General features: G+C 35.0%; 3 protein-coding genes across 6 annotated transcripts; 1 reads left to right on the forward strand and 2 right to left on the reverse strand.

Annotated features, from left to right (window-relative positions):
• Positions 1–3,538: 3,538 nt before the first annotated feature.
• Positions 3,539–4,129, reverse strand: LOC107917369 (salutaridinol 7-O-acetyltransferase). The gene has a single exon (XM_016846727.1). The coding sequence runs from the start codon at positions 4,127–4,129 to the stop codon at positions 3,539–3,541; it is 591 nt and encodes a 196-aa protein (XP_016702216.1).
• A 640-nt stretch (positions 4,130–4,769) lies between these two features.
• LOC107922064 (pentatricopeptide repeat-containing protein At1g76280) lies at positions 4,770–11,391 on the forward strand. 4 transcript variants are annotated; one of them, XM_016851894.2, is made up of 13 exons: positions 4,770–5,054; positions 5,185–5,242; positions 5,379–5,572; positions 5,772–5,879; positions 6,203–6,385; positions 6,624–7,109; positions 7,308–7,403; positions 7,498–7,671; positions 8,262–8,489; positions 8,574–8,717; positions 8,817–9,005; positions 9,593–9,712; positions 10,478–11,391. In XM_016851894.2, exons 1-13 carry the CDS (start codon positions 4,989–4,991, stop codon positions 10,883–10,885), a joined length of 2,454 nt encoding a protein of 817 aa, XP_016707383.2. In that variant the 5' UTR covers positions 4,770–4,988; the 3' UTR covers positions 10,886–11,391. The 4 variants fall into 4 exon arrangements, with proteins under 4 accessions (XP_016707383.2, XP_040973445.1, XP_040973425.1 ...); XM_041117491.1 differs by having other exon boundaries at positions 4,810–5,054; positions 10,616–11,391; XM_041117511.1 differs by lacking the exon at positions 8,817–9,005.
• LOC107917966 (uncharacterized) lies at positions 11,339–14,856 on the reverse strand. The gene is made up of 7 exons (XM_041117570.1): positions 14,353–14,856; positions 14,155–14,256; positions 13,483–13,563; positions 13,058–13,189; positions 12,225–12,443; positions 11,975–12,067; positions 11,339–11,734 (listed from the first exon to the last, which is right to left on the reverse strand). The coding sequence occupies exons 1-7, from the start codon at positions 14,572–14,574 to the stop codon at positions 11,573–11,575; spliced, it is 1,011 nt and encodes a 336-aa protein (XP_040973504.1). The 5' UTR covers positions 14,575–14,856; the 3' UTR covers positions 11,339–11,572.
• Positions 14,857–18,568: the final 3,712 nt, after the last annotated feature.

Here is an 18,568-nt window from a genome sequence, read left to right on the forward strand (position 1 = left end):
TTATTAATAACATACCTCCGCAAGTTTGTAAGAAAGAATTCCCACGACTCCATGTTCTCCTTATCTACGATGGCAAACGCAATTGAGAGCACGTTCTTGTTCCCGTCCTGAGCAATCGCAAGAAGTAAGATTTGTGTATATTTACCTATAGCCATGTCCCATCTACTTGCACAAACGACTTGCAGTGGGGAAATGCATGCATACATAGATCAAACGTCTAGAACATCCGTTGAAAAATTTTTTTTCTCGGTTGTAGTTGCTTATCTGGGTCGTAATAAGGTCGTGTCTGTAACTCAATGATAGTCCCCGGTATGTACTCCCTCATAGCGGCAATCTATCCCTGCAACTCATTGTATGATGTATCAAAATCTCCGTATAATTGCTCCATTGCCATTTGTTTAGCTATCTATGCCTTCTGATATGATATTCAACACTAGAATCGTGTCTGCATTTCGACAATCAGTACCGAAACTTTAATGGTCGGCATGTCTTCAACCATTGGCATGATGCACGTACAGATAGTTTTGGAATCAAGTTTCCGATGATCTTCTGTCATACGTGTTGAAGTACATGTGTGAGGCCCAACAAATTTTCTTATCTCCCACATTTGCGACTTCTGGATAAATGCAGCTCGAATCCGCCAATTGCAGCCTTCCGCCGACTTCCAACACTTTTCAATATATAATGTCGATTTAGACACGACGACTTTGTAGTCTACTGATATATTCATACTATACCGCTTAATGGCAAATATGAACTCTTCCTTACTTTCGAATCTCTGGCCCACGAACAACTTTTCAGAATCAGAATATACGGCTATCCGGTGAGCAGGTAGTATTTCAGGGTACTCCGGGAACTCGACTACATGCGCCATATCGGGGTCTATTCGAGACATGTGTGCCCCAGGATTATTGTGTATCACAATACGACGAATTTGGTTCCTGACTGAAGACACATTAACATTTCCATCCTCATTCACGCCTTCATCGTCAATACCATCCGGGACCTCATCCACGTCGGGATCACTATCACTATCGACTTTATGATCAGAAGGATCACTACTATGGTATACATCATCACCAACCACAACAGTCTCGGGTGTAGCATTAAGATCAATGTCGATATCATGTATAGTTGATTGATTACCAACGTATGATACCGGAACCATCATACACGATTCTTGAGCTCCAGCTTCTTCACCCAATGCAGTGGGATCTTCAGTTACCTCCACATTAGCTAACTCAACAAATAACTGAATCGGTGCATTTTGGTTGCTCCAAGTCCCACAATAAAGAGCGACCATTGTCTCCACGTCTTCATCGTCTACAATTTCCATATCGGTGAATTTTATGGGATCTATCGAAACTGAAAACTTGTAGAAAAGTTTTGAGATCCTTCTCCCACAACGTCTATAAATTTTTCACTAATTTTTTCCTTCATATCGCCAAACGAGGTATTTCTATTAAATCTCATTGCTATTTGTTTTCGACATTCAAATATACATCCCACGCTTGTTGTCAAAATTTCTTCATCGAAATAAACGCATACGAAAAACTGATTCTCCATCTTCAATACTAGATTTGTTAAAAAGATTTCAAAATTCTCAAAATAGTTTCGAATAGCAAAAAAGTTACATTAAATTTTTAATGCAAAATTTTTCATTCAGAAGCTAACAAAATTAATAATCTAACAAAATAACTTTTAAATAATAAAATTTCTAATAAAATTCTATATTCTATTTAAAAATAAATAAACTAAAATACATTATCCTTCTTCTTGTTTTCCTTTCTTTCCTTCTTCTCCCTCTCTTTTTACTTCTGTTCTGCTAAATTTTGTGTTTTTTGCAATGCTAAATTTTCTGTATGTTGCTCATCTAATTTTCAGGAGAATATATAGGGGAAAATGAAGCTTGTGGGCTCCACTAGTCGCGCCTACCAAGAAGGCTCAACTAGTTGCGCCTGTTTGAGCAGGTAGGCGCAACCTATATGCATATTATTCTTGTACATATACACGGGTTTTATATTGATCCGAAAAATAATAATAATATTTTTTTAAATGAAAAAAATTAATATTAAAAAAATAGGTTGCGCCTGTCAAGTAAGCGCGACCTAAAAAAGTATACAATTTTCGTAATTAATCTGACTGATAACCTATTTTCGTGTATAATTTTTTTTAATATATTGGGGTAAAAAACCCCTGTAACTTCTAGCACAAACTTATATCTATATGATCGTATTGGCATGCTGTTTTTGCTTCCATTAGCATTCGATGTATTCGTTATAAAATCTTTAACCCAGATCGTGAATCAAATAAATAACCAAGGATAGTTTTCCTTCTTTGTGCATGTTTTGGTTAATAAATTTTACACAGTCAAGGCACTTTAAATGCAATTGATTACCAGCAGATTTTCTCGTCTTTCAAGAGTGAATTGCATTTCCCTTTTTCCTTGATTGACACTTCAATATTTTATTATGTAATAATTATTGATGCATGTTATATAATACATCTTAATTAAATTAATCAAAATTTTTAAAAAATTTGTAAATAAATATTAAATAAATTTTTAAAAAATTTATTAATATTTATTTATAATAACTATAATTATTATTTAATTATGTTTAAATAAAATTATCCTTCATTGTATACAAAGTTGTAAAAATGTAAAAACAAAATTTGGTCTATTCTTACATTTGTCGTCTCGTTTGCCTAAAAAAAAAAGAGAAAGCCTTTTCTAGCAGAATCTAAAAACAAAAATAATTTACCAGGACAAGCAAGAATAAGCTTAATACTGAGGTTGAAAAGGACTTGGATCCAGGGCAGCAAATGAGAGTATTTCTGTTTGACTTTGTAATACTGCCATGTCTTGTTCATCCAAGGTCACCAATGCTTCTATTCCATCACCATTTCTTGTTTCAATCAAAAACACCAAATTCTGAAACACTAATCCATCTATGCCACCAGGACTCACCCACATGGGCTTTCCCCATCCAAAATCAGCTTCATATATACCTACTTTACACATGCTGCTAAATGCAACATAATCGGCTCCTCCATTAGAGTGAACTTCCCCTAACTCTGTGAGACACTTGAGGACCTTTTGGAAACCTCTTTCACCTTGTAATTCTTCAACAAACTCACCACTAGTTTCCATTAAGGATTTCCTTAGCAGACCCACCAATGACTGCAATTCTAAGTTCACCTCTGCATCACACTGTGCAGTTGCAATCCATAGAAGATTCCCAATTGAATGTTCAGGCAATGATGTTGCAGTTTTTCCACGCAAATTTACTATATGAGACAAAACAGACGGCCGTCGGGATCCATATCTTATTCTGGAGGCGGTTGTAAAACATATCCATATGAAGGCTGATACAGACTCGACACTGGTAGGATTTGGCACCACCGACGAGCTCGAAGCTTTGGCCTTGAGAGTTGCTATGGCTGAAGCATGAAACACAAATCTGCTCGTAACACACTTGCCAAATTTTAGTAAGGAAGGCCATATGGCTAACATTGTATCTCTTGGCAACAAATAATTCTATGGGAAAAGCAGTGGTGCAATGAAACTAGGCCTTGGAACTTCACCTGAACCTCGAGCAGAAGCCGCCCAGGCCTTGAGAAATGTAGTTGAAGTAGGGCCATCAATGATCTTATGCGAGGTTTGTGTGCCAATGACAATGCCACCGCATTTCAATATGTTTACTTGAATCATAGCAACAGGAATTCCAGCATCCGAAGATACCAATCGGCTAATGTTAGAAGGAAGCAATTTCCGTATCATTAAGATGTCAGGGTTGCTAAGAATTTCTGATAGGCAACAACTAACCTTAGCCTCAACATACTGAACTCCATTGTCGTTGCAATCTATGTAAAGACCATCTTTGATCGTTCCTGCAAATGGGTAAAAAATAGTTAAGGTCTCTGATAGAGATTGCTTAAGCCTCTCTAATCTTTCACCGACTATATTCATATGGTTAGAGTCACTATTTATGGGGCTATAAAAGAAGATCATTGGAACGTGAGCTGATGGCATAAGCTGATCCAAAAGTGAAAGTTTATAGGTTCTCAAGTGATATGGTGTTGGGCAAGATGGTTTGATACTTTCTTTAAACATGATTTCAACCACCATGTTTTTTTTTTTTTTTTTTGCTTCTGATTTCTCTTACAAGAAAACTTGCTCAGCTTTTTAAAGGTAAGTTTGCGTGGGTTCCGAGGAAGAAGAATAAAATTTGACATCATTTTTATCTGTGTTTTTTACAATCAGTTGTTTAAGATTTTCACTGGTTTGTTTAAAACTATGAAGGATAATGAACAGTGAGCTGCAATCTAGAGATAAAACCACATAGCTTGAGACACATCCAGCATAGATTTTATCACATTAAAGTTGGGCTGGCCGGCTTTATCTGATTTGCTTCTCAGTGAATTTTCAAATTGGTAAATGGATATTGATATTTTAATTGGTATATATATTAATATGTACAGTCTCATAATTATTATTTGAATTACTACTTATGAACGAAAATTTGGCGCTTTGCTTTTGTCAATAAAGGATTTAAATTTGGATTCGACTAAAAAATATTTTTAAATTACAACTAATAATTTTATTAATTTGGATTCTACCAATTTGTCAGGTATCTACGTTGGTCTGCTCAGACATTTTGGGCTCTAGAGGTGGATCATATTGTTAGACAATTACATTGGGCCAAATATTGACTCAAAGGCCAACCACATTGTGGGATTAGTGGAATGCCATACAATCTCGATCCGCTGAGTGCGGGTGTATGTATGTATGTATATATCTATATCTGCAAATCAGCTAACTCCGTGTTCCAAGCAGCGAAGGGAGGAGGTTGAATTGAACGCCGTTAATTGTTTTGTTTTTACTGCTTATGAATCCTACTAATGTATGTTTCAAAATGCTTAAACCCTAAAGGGAAAACCCACTGAAAAAGCTGAATTCTTCATTCAACACTGTAACATTAAAGGGAATGAGGATTCCTTTGCGCTCAATCGCAGACACCTTATGTAGATTCAAATCGGGTGAACTTGAACGTGTAAGTCTTTTTATTTTTCTTCTTTCAGTAATCAGATGTTTCTATTTGCCAATATATATTTTTATTCTAAATTATGGGAAGTTTGTTCATTGTTCCAATTTATTGGTTGACTAATCAAATGCTATTTCAGGGACGAGGAAATTTTATCAGAAGAGTGGCATTATGTAGAAGTGTTGCAACTATTAATGGTCATTAGCCAAACTCTTCCATTATTTTAATTATTATTATTTAACTGAAGAAATTGATAGCTGCAGCGTAAGCTTTTGTTTGTCTGTGTATGCATATATATCGAATGAAATCTTTAGAGTAAGCTTGTGAACGCAGGTAATGTGTTTTTGGGATATGGAGGAGAGCCATTAACAAAGTCCATTCAAGTGCAAATTGTTGATGCCCTTCGCTTAGGTGAGAGAAGTAGAGCTTCTAGCCTGCTTTTAGACTTTGGTAACGGAAACCAGTCGTTAAAAGCCAATGACTTCGTTTACATTCTTAACTACTGTGCAAGGTCACCGGATCCTTTGGTAAGCTGTTCAACATGGAATTTTAGCTAGCTGCATGCAACTGTGTAAACCTCAATGTGTTTCTCTTCTCTAGATTTAAGCTTAGGACATAGATAATGTGGATATTTATAATATTTGACAAACTGGAAAAGGAAGAAAAGATAGCACCAATGGTTATACTTGGCAGTAACAGTTGTGATTTTTTTCCTGTCCTGTACAGTTCGTTATGGAAACATGGAGATTAATGGAGGAGAAGGAGATTGACTTGAATAATACATGCTATTTGCTTATGGTCCGAGCTCTTTGTAGGGGAGGTTACTTGGAGGAGGTATGCCTTTTATCTACTGGTTTTGTTAGATGTTCTGTTTGTTCAATTATTAAACACTGATCTTCTAAATGTATTACCTCAGTGTATCTTTGGGTGTTGATTCATTTAACTTAACTAGAACAACCTACAACCTTTTCTCTGTGTAATTATGAGCAATCTTTTGTCATTGCTGCATGGTTGTACTTACAGTTGTTCTGTGTAGTCATTAATGTTATTATTGTCCTGAATCACATTAAAATGTATGTAGAACGATGCTTATGCAGTTTCTCTTCCTCAATTTCCATTATAAGTTTTATCATTTCTTCTTGTTTTATTTCCATCAGGCATGCAAGTTCATGAAATTCCTTAGGGAGAATCATGGCACCTATCCTCTTCTTCCCGTATATAACTGTTTCTTAGGAGCCTGTGCAAAGATGAAAAGCGTAATCCATGCTAATCAATGTTTAGATTTGATGGAGCTGCAAAGGGTTGGGAAAAATGAAATTACATATTCAGTGCTTCTCAAGGTGTGTAGAAACAGTGTTGATCTTGAATTTTTTTTTTCTTTTTATTGTAGATTTGTATTACTAGGTTTCCTGTCTTCCCCTTCAGAGCTTGTCTATTATGTAAAATATTGAAATAAGTGGTTAGCTATCTTAAAGTTTGTTTCGTCATTCATCTATTGAAAGTATTGACATCTTATAGACAGATCCATCATATTGGTAATCTTATCTGGTTGCTTCTGCTGTTCCCTTAATCTTTCAGCTTGCAGTTTGGCAGCAAGATCTATCTGCAGCCCGTGATATTTGGGAGGACTATATCAAACACTACAGTCTAAATATAATTTCTCTTCGAAGGTTTATCTGGTCCTTTACAAGATTGAAAGATTTAAAATCTGCATATGAAACATTGCAACATATGGTGGCTTTAGCCATTAGTGGGAAGCATTTTGTTAGTAGGACTGATGAGGGAAGGTTGTATTCTTCAAGATTAGACATCCCCATACCATCCAAAAGTGAATTAGGATCACAAAATGTTCAATCAGGAGAGAATGAGCAGTCTGTTGCCTTCAAATTTGACACTGATTCCTCCAACATAGAGAGATCAAAGTCAATCAGTGCTACAGTTGGCATGCTGAATAACTATAAGAACTTGCCTGTTATGGAAGTTCTGAGGTTGTCCATCAATGATGTACTACACGCTTGTGCACAAGCTCGAGCTTATGGACTAGCAGAGCAATTGATGATGCTTGTAGGACTTTTTCTCTACCACAAACTTCTGGTTTTTCTATGCAATAGTAATAATGTCTGATTTGAAGACCATAATTCTAGGATAATGATTCTTTCTGAAATTATCCTGTAGGGAGATAAATTTCATATCTATAGTAACTTGAGAGATATGTCTCTCCTAATAGTTAAAATCTTTATTTTGATCTTTATGTTTTTCTAGATGCAAAATCTTGGATTGCAGCCATCAAGCCATACATATGATGGCTTTGTGAGAGCCATTATTCAAAGAAGAGGATTTGGTGCAGGCTTGGAAATGGTAGGTTGTATTTATTTAATTGCATGACTAGTTATGCTTTGGTGATATTTCTTATTGTACCAACAAATTTCCATTTGGCCTCAATTCTGTGCAGTTAAAAGTAATGGAAGAGAGAAATCTGAAGCCTCATGATTCAACCCTTGCAGCTCTTTCGGTGCAATGTAGTAAGGCATTAGAACTTGACTTAGCTGAGGCTCTATTGGAGCAAGTTTGTGAATGTCCATATCCATATCCTTTTAATGCTTTTCTTGAAGCTTGTGATAATATGGTAAGTGGACATAAAACCAAATTGTTTGTTTCCTCCCTGGCTTGTTTAAATTTTCTCTTCAATTTCATTGATTATGCATCCATGAGTGCATAAGCAAGTTTTTGCTCATGAAACTAGAAAAACAGTAATTATTCCTCCATTCTATTTCTGAGAATGTGGGAATATTGGTAGAGTAAGTTAATCAATCAGTTCTCTTCTTTTTTCTTTTCTTTTTTTTCCCAATCGGTCACTTAATACTAGAACTTGCTTTCAAGGCCTCACCTGTTACTAACATGCTTCAGAAACCTTTACTGAAGGTATGCTCCTGTTGCTCTTGTTTGGAGCAAAATTGTTTATTTGGCTCTGGCTATCCTGCAGCAAATGAGAATAAAAAAGTACATATAGCAACAAGGATGATAAACCATTAAGTTTTAGATTTAAGAAGCATATTAGTTATTAATGAGATCAACAGCCACTTGATTGTATAAAATTATATATGTATTCAGTAAATGAGGGTATCAGCACAGACAAGGACCAAGGAACCAAAGCAAACAGTGAATAAGCATAATTTATCTCCTTTGGTGCAAATTCATGTTGCATTGGTTTTGCAGGATCAGCCAAAGAGAGCTCTTCGGATATTGGCTAAAATGAGACAACTAGAGCTTCAGCCAGATATCAGGACATATGAGCTATTATTTTCAATGTTTGGTAATGTGAATGCTCCTTATGAAGAGGGGAACAGATTGTCACATGTTGACTCAAGAAAACGAATAAATGCTATAGAAATGGATATGGCTAAAAATGGTGTTCAACATAGTCATTTATCAATGAAGAAGTTGGTAAGCTTCCTGCTGATGTATTTTCTGTTTTATATGAACTATGACCAATCTTATATATGAGTTACTTGCCTGGAAAATTTTCAGCTAAAAGCACTTGGAGCTGAGGGGATGACAATAGAGCTGCTTCAGTACTTACATGTTGCTGAGAACCTTTTCTGCCATACTAATACTAAGTTGGGAGCACCCATCTATAATGTAGTTCTGCATTCACTTGTTGAGGCTAACGAAGTGAGTGCTTCTAACAATGTAGTTTTACTGTTTGCAATTTTGGCAGTTGTGTTTTATATATAATATTTGCATAAAATTATATTTTCCCTCCATGTGCAGAGTCACATGGCGATACAAATATTTAAAAAAATGACATCATCTGATTTCCAACCAAATGCTGCAACATACAATATAATGGTTGATTGTTGTAGCTATATAAAATGTTTCAAATCTGGTTGTGCTCTAGTTTCCATGATGGTGCGTCATGGGTTTTATCCGGAAACAAAGACATACACGGCACTAATGAAGGTATTCTTGTTTTGTCTTATTCCATCTATCAAATTAATTATGTGGCAATATTGCCACCATTGTATGCACATCGAAGGGAAATGGATAAGAATTTATTCTGGATGCCCAAAATATCTCTAATTCATTTGCATGCTGTTATCCTGAACTTATCTCCCAAACTTGTTTTATTAATTTTTAAGTATTCAAAGCTTCAAGAAAACTTGGGATTTGAAAAAATTATAATCCTTATACATACTGGAAAATATTCTTCCGTAAGTACAAAAATAGAGAACTTGGCATCATTATGCTATGGTGCATTTCATATTACACTTCAAGTTAAATATTCAGATCCCTATCCTTAAAATGTAATTTTTATCTTTTAGTCTTCACTAATAAACTTCTCTTAGCTGTCCTGCATATTGTAACCATAGTACGTATGAAATGGATTTGCTTAGAATGTGCATCCATCTAAAGCAAAAGATTTTATTTGCACCTGTAGGTACCATACTGTGAATGCCTCTTTGTGAGTAACAGAGGGAAGCATTTAGTTTGTACTTATTATACAGTTGGTAAATTCATTTTCTAACACTTGAGTTCATTTTATGAAGATATTGGTGGAATATGAAAATTTTGATGAAGCATTAAGTCTTATGGATCAGGCAAGTTTAGAAGGTCATCAATTGGATGTATTAATGTATAATACCATCCTTAAAAAAGCAAGTGAAAAGGTATCTTTCCACTCTCTCTCTCCTTCACTTGGGACATATCGCCTTACTTCTTCTGCAAATGCATGCTATTGGAAAAAGTAACCCACATAAAGTTTTGCAACTGAATTTACTGTTCTCTCCATTTTCTGCCTATGCATGTCTCTTTCATCATCTGAACTGATTGAGAGAAAGGGATTCTACATCCTTTTCTTGAGGATGCCTTAGTAAGCATCTGCATGTCTGAGCAATCTCCTGTCGTTAGATAGGGTTTTATCTTGGGTATTCCTGTCAGATTTTACTGGTTCTGTCCCGCTAGATGCTATTCATAAATACATTTTATGGGTGAGAATACTCAAAATGTGAGTTTTTGTGTCATCAAAGGTACTCCAACTCATAGTTGGCTTGCTGGCTTCTGTAGGATGTCCTGACACATTCTAATACTAACACCCTGAAAATTGTTTATGTTATAATGCAAGAATTCATTCTCTTATCTGATATTCCCTGCTGCATCTCTAAGGTGTTAGAAAAATCCCTTACTAGAGGAATTTACATGTTTTTTCTGTAAAGAATTAAGAACATGCCATTATTGCTGTAAGACTGTTGAAAGTGTACTGTACCTAGGATTCCTTTGCTAAAGTTTCTATTTCTTTCTTTATTTGTAACAATATTGTGTGCAGAGAATAAGGTTGACAAATGTAGTTACTGGACATTATTAGTCTGGTGATGTGCTTCTGCTTCTGTATAAGTTCTTGGCACTGATTCTGGATTTTCATGTATGAATGTCAGGTAAGGATTGACATAATTGAATTTATTATTGAGCGGATGCACCAAGACAAAGTCCAGCCTGACCCTGTAACCTGCAATTATGTATTCTCTGCATATGTTGATGGTGGTTTTCATAACACTGCCATGGGAGCATTGCAGGTTTTGAGTATGTGGATGATCTCTTATGAAGACATGACACTGGAAGAAAAGAAGATAGAATTTGAGAAAGATTTTGTGAGTTCTGAGGACTTACAAGCTGAGTCAAAGATACTCCAAGTCTTTAAGGATTATGATGAGCATCTAGCTGCGGCTCTTTTGAACTTACGATGGTGTGCTATTCTTGGGTTTCCAGTTTCTTGGTCACCGAATCAAAGTCAATGGGCTACGAGATTGTCAACTAATTATGATTCAACTAGAACTGTTTTATAGGCGTTTCCAGCTAAAATACCCTAGAGCTTATGAAATGAGCTTATGCAGATTTCGTTGAATGGTTTGTGACAGTTTTGCTGAGTATAAAATGGTGCTCCTGCTTAGTAGAATATGTAAACAGCCGTAACGAGAAGGGCACCGTCAATATCCAACCGGATTTCAAATATGGTTGCGTGATTCTTCACAACTTTGCAGGCTGTAGCCATGATTTGGGGGGCAGACTGCGAGTCCTTGCAATGATTTGGAGCAGGGGAACATCGTGCAAGGTAACTTGCACGCGGACCATAAAAACCATTCCAGGGTTTTATCTAATGTTCCCAATGATAGCTATGGGATAAAGAAAAATTAAAGATCGACTTAAATAGAAACCGTGGTGATTAGCATCCAAACAGAGATGTCGATAAGGAAATTGATATTGACTTGTAATAGATGAGCATTTAAATTTTTTCCATGTTGGACGAAAACCAAATTCAGTTGTATTTAAAGGTTAGAGTCACTGTTGAAAAGACTTGTTTCATAATAAGTTTTAAAGCTACTATAGAAGCCAAAAATGTAAGGCATGCGCAAAATTTCCACGTTTTCTACAGCAGTAAATCACTCTGAATGAACCCCTTCTCCACATAAATAATAGCAGGTTAATGTGATCCAAATTTGCTATCGAGTATATTTGCAGTTGCCCACCAGCACCTAAATATTTTCACCTGGAGGCAACTCGGCAAGTTTTGGAGGAGTGCCAAGTACCCTTTCCATGTCAAATCGAACTTCAATGTTCCGAAGGCTGTATCCAACCACCATGAGCCAATAAAGAAGCTTGGCTAGTTCCGGTGCACTCGTCTCAGTTACACTTGTCTGTAATACAAAACATGGTAAAGTTAAAAAGGATGTCTCTTTCAAATATTAGCTGAAATTGTAGTATGCAAGGATTACACATTTTTTCACAAGGTGCATGTATCTCCCGAATCAAAAGGTGGGACTCGGATTCTCATTCTCCAAAACAAAGAGCAAGAAGATGAATGGTAACTGGTTTCCTCTTATGAATGAAAATTTAAACCATAATGCCAAGACTATTTAAAGTAATATAATGGTAACCTTCATTTGGTCAGGATCTGAAACAGCTAAAAGACGCTTGATGAACGTATTCATTGCAAACACGACATCCTCCCCAGCACTACTTGTCAACTCCTACAGAGCATGCAACTAGAGTTAAAAATATGTGGATAAATCTCATGTAATGCAACAAGTATTCATTAAGTTATAGCTATAATCAAGATGCAAATGAACCACAGAATCAACTGTTAACTAAAACCAAAGCAATCAAATTATAAATAGCTTTATTTACCTTCAAATTTTGTGGCTCAAGAGACTTGAGATATTCTAGCAGTTCATTTGGACCATTTGCAGAATTTCTACCAACTTGACGATTTAGTTCCTCGATCTCTGCTTCAAGTAATTCAATGTACTTTTTAGCATCTATTTTCTCTGGGCCAGAAACATTATTCCACCTAATAACTTCGCCAGACACATTCTTTTGAGTACCAGGTGCATAATCGGGAACATCCTGTAAAGATGAAACCCTTTAGCACCATTGAAAAATATTTGGACAATTAAGAATTAAGAGTTTATCGATATAGATGACATTGCCATTAAGCAGTTCAGTCAACATGGTGAAAATTAAATAAAGAGCAGTGTGCAAGAAATTGAAGAAATCAATCAGTAATTGTCACCAAACTTTTAAACAAGAAATACACACAAAAAAAATTACAAGTTTTGCATTGTTCGTCACTTCAGACAAACTAAAGTTACAGTAAAATCAAATTGGACAAATTATCTCTCTGGAGTAAAACACAGCACAGATAACTTGATAGGATTCAACGACTTAAAGAATAGATATTAATCAAAACAGGTATGTTCTGTATATACACCACTGACCCATGCAGTTATATCACTAAAATGAAATACATCATGCTATCCCACCTAACTATGTTTTGTTTCCCATCAGAACAGGCCATTATACATGGTTCCAGAACAAACCACCACGGAGATGATGTGATGGGAGAACCGAGAACCAATACTTTTGGGGTATGGATTCAGCGGCAAAGTAACAGCAGCAGCCTCGAGATAACAGCTAGCATCTTGGTTTCTTTCAAGATGCAAAAGAGGAAAAACACATACCTTTTTCTCTTGCACCTCAGGAAGAGCGGCCTGCTCTAAACTTCGTTGCAATTCCAATTGATACTGTGCATTCTTAAACATATATCCAGTCATCATAACACTGTACATAAGTTGTGCAAGATTTTCAGCAACCTAAAGGGAAATCAAAGAAATCCAAATGATTGTCTAAACCAACAATAATAAAGTTCAATAACACTAATAAATATAATCAAAATATCCACAAAGAACATATATTGTGCAATGCATTCTTACATATATCCAGTAATCATAACAGCATACATTAGTTGTGCAAGATTTTCAGCAACCTAAAAGTGAAACTGAAGAGATCCCGATGATTGTCTAAACCAACATGCTTATGGTTCAATTACACTGATAAACATAGTCAAAATAAAAACAGAGAACATGTCTTATCACAATATACTTACAGTGGTGACTGTCACAGCAAAGAATTGCGGGGGAAGTGTTCCAATCATGTTTGTCACCGTTTGCCGCATAGCCTCAACAACCTGGAAAAAAAAGTAAGTCCAATTATGCTCCCAATCCTTGTACTCTTCACACATTTGAAATTTAGACCACTACTTTTAATTCAAAAGATCTAGTCCCTTTACTATTTTTTATTTAACAACTGAATTCTAATTGATAATATCGTCAAAGAACTTCCATTAAATTGGATTATCTGGTATATTTAAAATAAAAGAATTTGCTCACAAGGCCAATTTAAAACGAGGAAAAGCCATATAAGAAAAAAAAAAGTATTTAGACTTTAGCTGAAGAAGCTTACTACCCTTGATTCAGAATTAGAAACCTTGCAACCCCATGTATAAAATTTTTATGCTTATTTGGCAATTTTTTAAACTTAAAAGGAAGTCCTTTGAGGGTTTTATCAATTTGACTTCAAATATATTAAATCAAACGAGTAGAGGTACTAAATTCATGGGATTAAAAGTAGAGGGGCTAAATTTCAAATATGAGAAGAGCGCAAGATACAAGTACTGAGAGCACAATTTGACCAAAAAAAGCAACATTTGAACTTTCAGTTTCATTTCATTTCCAAGGCCTAAGAAATTAGAATCCTTAGCAAAAAAGAAAAATCAAACCTGTTGAGGGGCTCGTTTCACGAACAATTCCATGAATTCCGGCTGCACATTTTTCACATACTCCAACAGAATATCTCGCCTGGCCTTAGGCTGCTGATTTTTCTTTATAAAAGAGGAAAGAGAAAAAAAAGGGAACACTTAAAACGACATGCATAAAACACCCATCCAAGAAAAACCCCATAAAAGAGAGAGAGATACCAGGGTGCCATTGGGAGGGTTGGAGTCACCGTTGGGCTTAGAGGCATCATCGCTTTTGGAAGAATCATAAGCTTTAATTCTCAAACCCAATCTTGTGTTGCTTTTAATATTAGTTGGGAAGCGAACCGAAGGAAAGGATTGTTTAGACTTATCGTAGGAAGAGAAGACGGTGAAAGAAGATTGCAATACAAAAGAAGAGGGTTTCAGGGTCAAGGAATTCATCTTTAGCTTAGCTCTCCCTCACAGCTATATTTCTTCTATTCACTTTTGTATTTTCCTTTCAACAAAACAACCAATAAAAATGAAGTTTAATAGTGGTATTTTTATAGTGTAGACATTAGCAGGGGGTATGAAGTAAAGAGGAAGTGAAAGTGGTGAGTATTTTGGCAGTTCCGAAAGATGAGGGTTTGTTGGTTGGTGTGAAATTGGAAATTGCAGCAGGTTTATGTTTCATATCATTCACCAGAAGAGCGTGGACTAGCACCTACAGGATTACCTATAATGGAGCGGGTTCGTCGTTCGGGTTGCATCTCGGGTTTATTCAGCTACTGAGATCTGTTTTGGTTAAGCACAGGTGTAAACCAAAGGAGTAAACATTATCCATAAATAAAAGGCTAAACTATAAAATTAGTTACTTTTGTTTGTCTCAAATTACATTTTAGTAATTTATGTTTGAAATGTTATGTTTTAGTCATTTACGTTATTATTTTTTTACGAAGTGGTCACTCTATCGTTAAACTCTGTTACCTCCCTAACGACAGTCCTACATGGCAGTCCAAATGGATTTTAAATGCCAACTTGGATGTCCAGTTGCTAGATGAAAATAAGTTTTTAATTTAATAAAGTTAATTTAGACTGCCACATAGGACATCCAAGTTGGCATTTAAAACTCATTTGGACTGTCATGTAAGACCGCCATTAAGGAGATATCGGAGCTTAATAGTAGAGTGACCACTTTGTAACAAAACGATAATATAAGTGGCTAAAACGTAACATTTCAAACATAAGTGACTAAAATGTAATCTAAGACAAATAAAAGTGACGATTTTTATAATTTACCCTAAATAAAAAGTAAATGAGTGACTTCGAAAATAATAATTTCAAAATTAAATATACTTGATGTAACACCCCTAACCCATATACGTCGCCAGAATAAGGTTTCGGGGCATTACTAAAGCTTATCTATCTAATAGACATAAATTTGATATCATATAGATATCAGGTCAAAAACCAATTAAATTCATACATAATGTCCCTTATTTGAGCCCTGAAGGCCCAAAATGCATGTTAAAAACAAATCGGGACTAATTCGGAAATTCAAAGAATTTTTTTCGAAAAATAATCAAATTTTGAAAGCTGCAGGGTTCACACAGCCGTGTGGTCAAGCCATGTAACTCACACTGTCAGGAAACATGCTCGTGTCTCAGGCCATGTGGGCATTCGAAATAGGGACACACGGCCGTGTCCTATCCCGTATCTAAACCCGTGTAACTCTCTAACTTGGGTCACACGGCCAAGCCACACCCCCGTGTGCCAGACCCTGTGCCCTTTCGAAATGGCCTTGCACGCCAGTGTGCTAGCCGTGTGGACTCAAAATGTAGCTTAAATAACAAGTTTACCATTCCCTCCAAGCTTGGACAATAAGCAACTCAAAATCATTCATTTAACCAATTCAAAACACGATCAAACACATTCAAAACATGTCAAAACAATCATCCTAGGTGCCTAACCAATGTACCCTCATTAGTACCACAATTATATCATCAAATCATATCATCAAAGTGTCATTCAAGTCCAAATTATAAACATGCCTAATTTAATTCATTTTACCCAGTTTATGAACACTTAAAACACCAATTTAACATGCCATAATAAAACTTTAAAAACAAAACACATGGATATATATATACCAAACTAATATTAAGCTTATAACCTCATTTACATTCAATCCAAAAAATAACTATTGATTAGACACCTTAGGTACATGCTGACACAAAAAGGATAAACATCACCACATTTGAGTTCGGGACCGTTGTTGGATGCTGAATCGGCGATCAAAATTAAGTACCTAACCTGCGCACGAAAAACAAAACCGTACGCTGAGTAAAAACTCAGTGGTATTTCTATAACCCAAATATCAAAAGTTATGAAAACACAAATTTACAATCTAAATATTACAATAACCATATCATATTTCATTTGTTTCACAACATCTCAATTCTCATACTTGCTATATAAATAACTTTTCACAATATAATACACATATCATTTAACATCAATCATAAAGCAATTTCAATTAATTACCCCTATTAACACAACTTGGACTCAGACAGATACACGGATCCAACCAAACATACTAGTTTGGCACCCAGTGCCTTATCAGATAATTCGAAGTAATAATTTGACACCCAGTATCTCATCGGCTAAATCAAAGTAAATTGGCACCCAGTGCCTCATCGAATTAATCCGAAGTAGTAAATTGACACCCAATGTCTCATCGACTCGAAGTCGAAGAAATCCCTGAACTCTTCCAATCATATGGCATGCCATCTATATTCGACTCAACCCGATACAGTTAATAGGGTTTAATTTCACAATTCAAAAACAATCAATATCCAATATCAATTTTTTATATAATCATATATATATAAATTCAATTCAATATCAAAATGCCAAATACTCGTCTCAATCACTTACCATAAACATTTAATCAAAATACAATAATTAATAATTAAGTTCGGATTATAGAAATACAAACTAAAAATTCCGAGCTATTCCTCGTCGACTTTATCTTTCCCCTTTTTAGTAGAGGATTCTGGAACGACGTTAGCTACGGAATTAAAACAATTAAAAATTATCAATACAACACAATTTAATTTCATATTGAATATTTCAATTTTTACTCAAATATTGCCTAATTTCCAATTTAGTCCCTAAATCGAGACTAACTTTTATTCTTCACCTTTAATTCTTTATTTTCATGAAAATTCCACTTTAGACTAAATTCAACTCCCAATTTTTACATAAAATCCTAAATTTTGAATTTTTCACAATTTAGTCCCTGTTACACAAAATTTACTATTCGTTCTACAATTTAATCCTTTTTCATTTCTAACTTAAAAATCTATCAATTTAATATCTAATACTAAAATTGTTCAACATAGACAACACTTAAAAACTCAATGATTCCAAAAACATAAAAATTACAAGAAAAATGGACTAAATTGACTAACCAATTGAACTTGAAACTTTGAAATCCCTAAGGTCCTTCTATTTCTCCTTTCTCCCTTTTCTTTTTCTTTCTTTCTTTCTTTTCTAATTCCTTTAGCTTTCTTTGTTTCTTTCTTTTTTTTTATATTATAATATATATATATACTTAAACATTAAGATTTAATATTATAATATTATAATATATATTTTAACTTTAAATTTTATAATAATATACACCTTAGGCCACCTCATTTTAAGATAATGGCATAATTACTTTTTTAGTCCCTTTAATTTTTCTTTAATATATAATTCAATTTTTATCCTTTATGCAATTTAATCCTTATACCTAATTACTCTTAATTCATGCAAATTCACCTAACCAAAACCTATTTAACCGCACAACTAGCTTCGTAAATATTTATTATTTACGGTAACAGAGTTTCAAAAATACACTTTCCCACAGTCCTGACTATCGGGTTATTACAATTCTCCCCGTAAATAATTTTTGTCCCCGAAATTTACCTGAAAAGAAGTGGGGGTACTGAGATCTCATTGTCTCTTTTGATTCCCAAGTCGCTTCCTCAATACTATGACTACGCCATAATACTTTCACTAACGGAATTCGCTTATTACGCAATTCTTTCACTTCTTGTGCCAAAATTTTAACTAGTTCTTCTTCGTACGACAAATCAGGTTGAATTTCAATATCCTCTGTCGAAATAACATGAGATGGGTACGATTGATATCTTCTAAGCATTGAAACGTGAAAAACAACATGAATTTTCTGTAGTTTCACAAGCAAAGCTAAATGATATGCAACTGGTCCCACTCTTTTCGTGATCTCATACGGTCCAATAAAACGAGGACTCAGTTTCCTTTTTCGGCCAAATCTCAAAATTTTCTTCCAAGGCAAAACTTTAAGAAATTCTTTACCGCCAATAGAATATTTAATATCTCGACATTTCAAATCTGCATATGATTTCTGTCTATCAAAAGCTGCCTTCAA

This window comes from Gossypium hirsutum, chromosome A01 (genome assembly GCF_007990345.1).
Source record: "Gossypium hirsutum isolate 1008001.06 chromosome A01, Gossypium_hirsutum_v2.1, whole genome shotgun sequence".
NCBI lineage: Eukaryota > Viridiplantae > Streptophyta > Magnoliopsida > Malvales > Malvaceae > Gossypium > Gossypium hirsutum.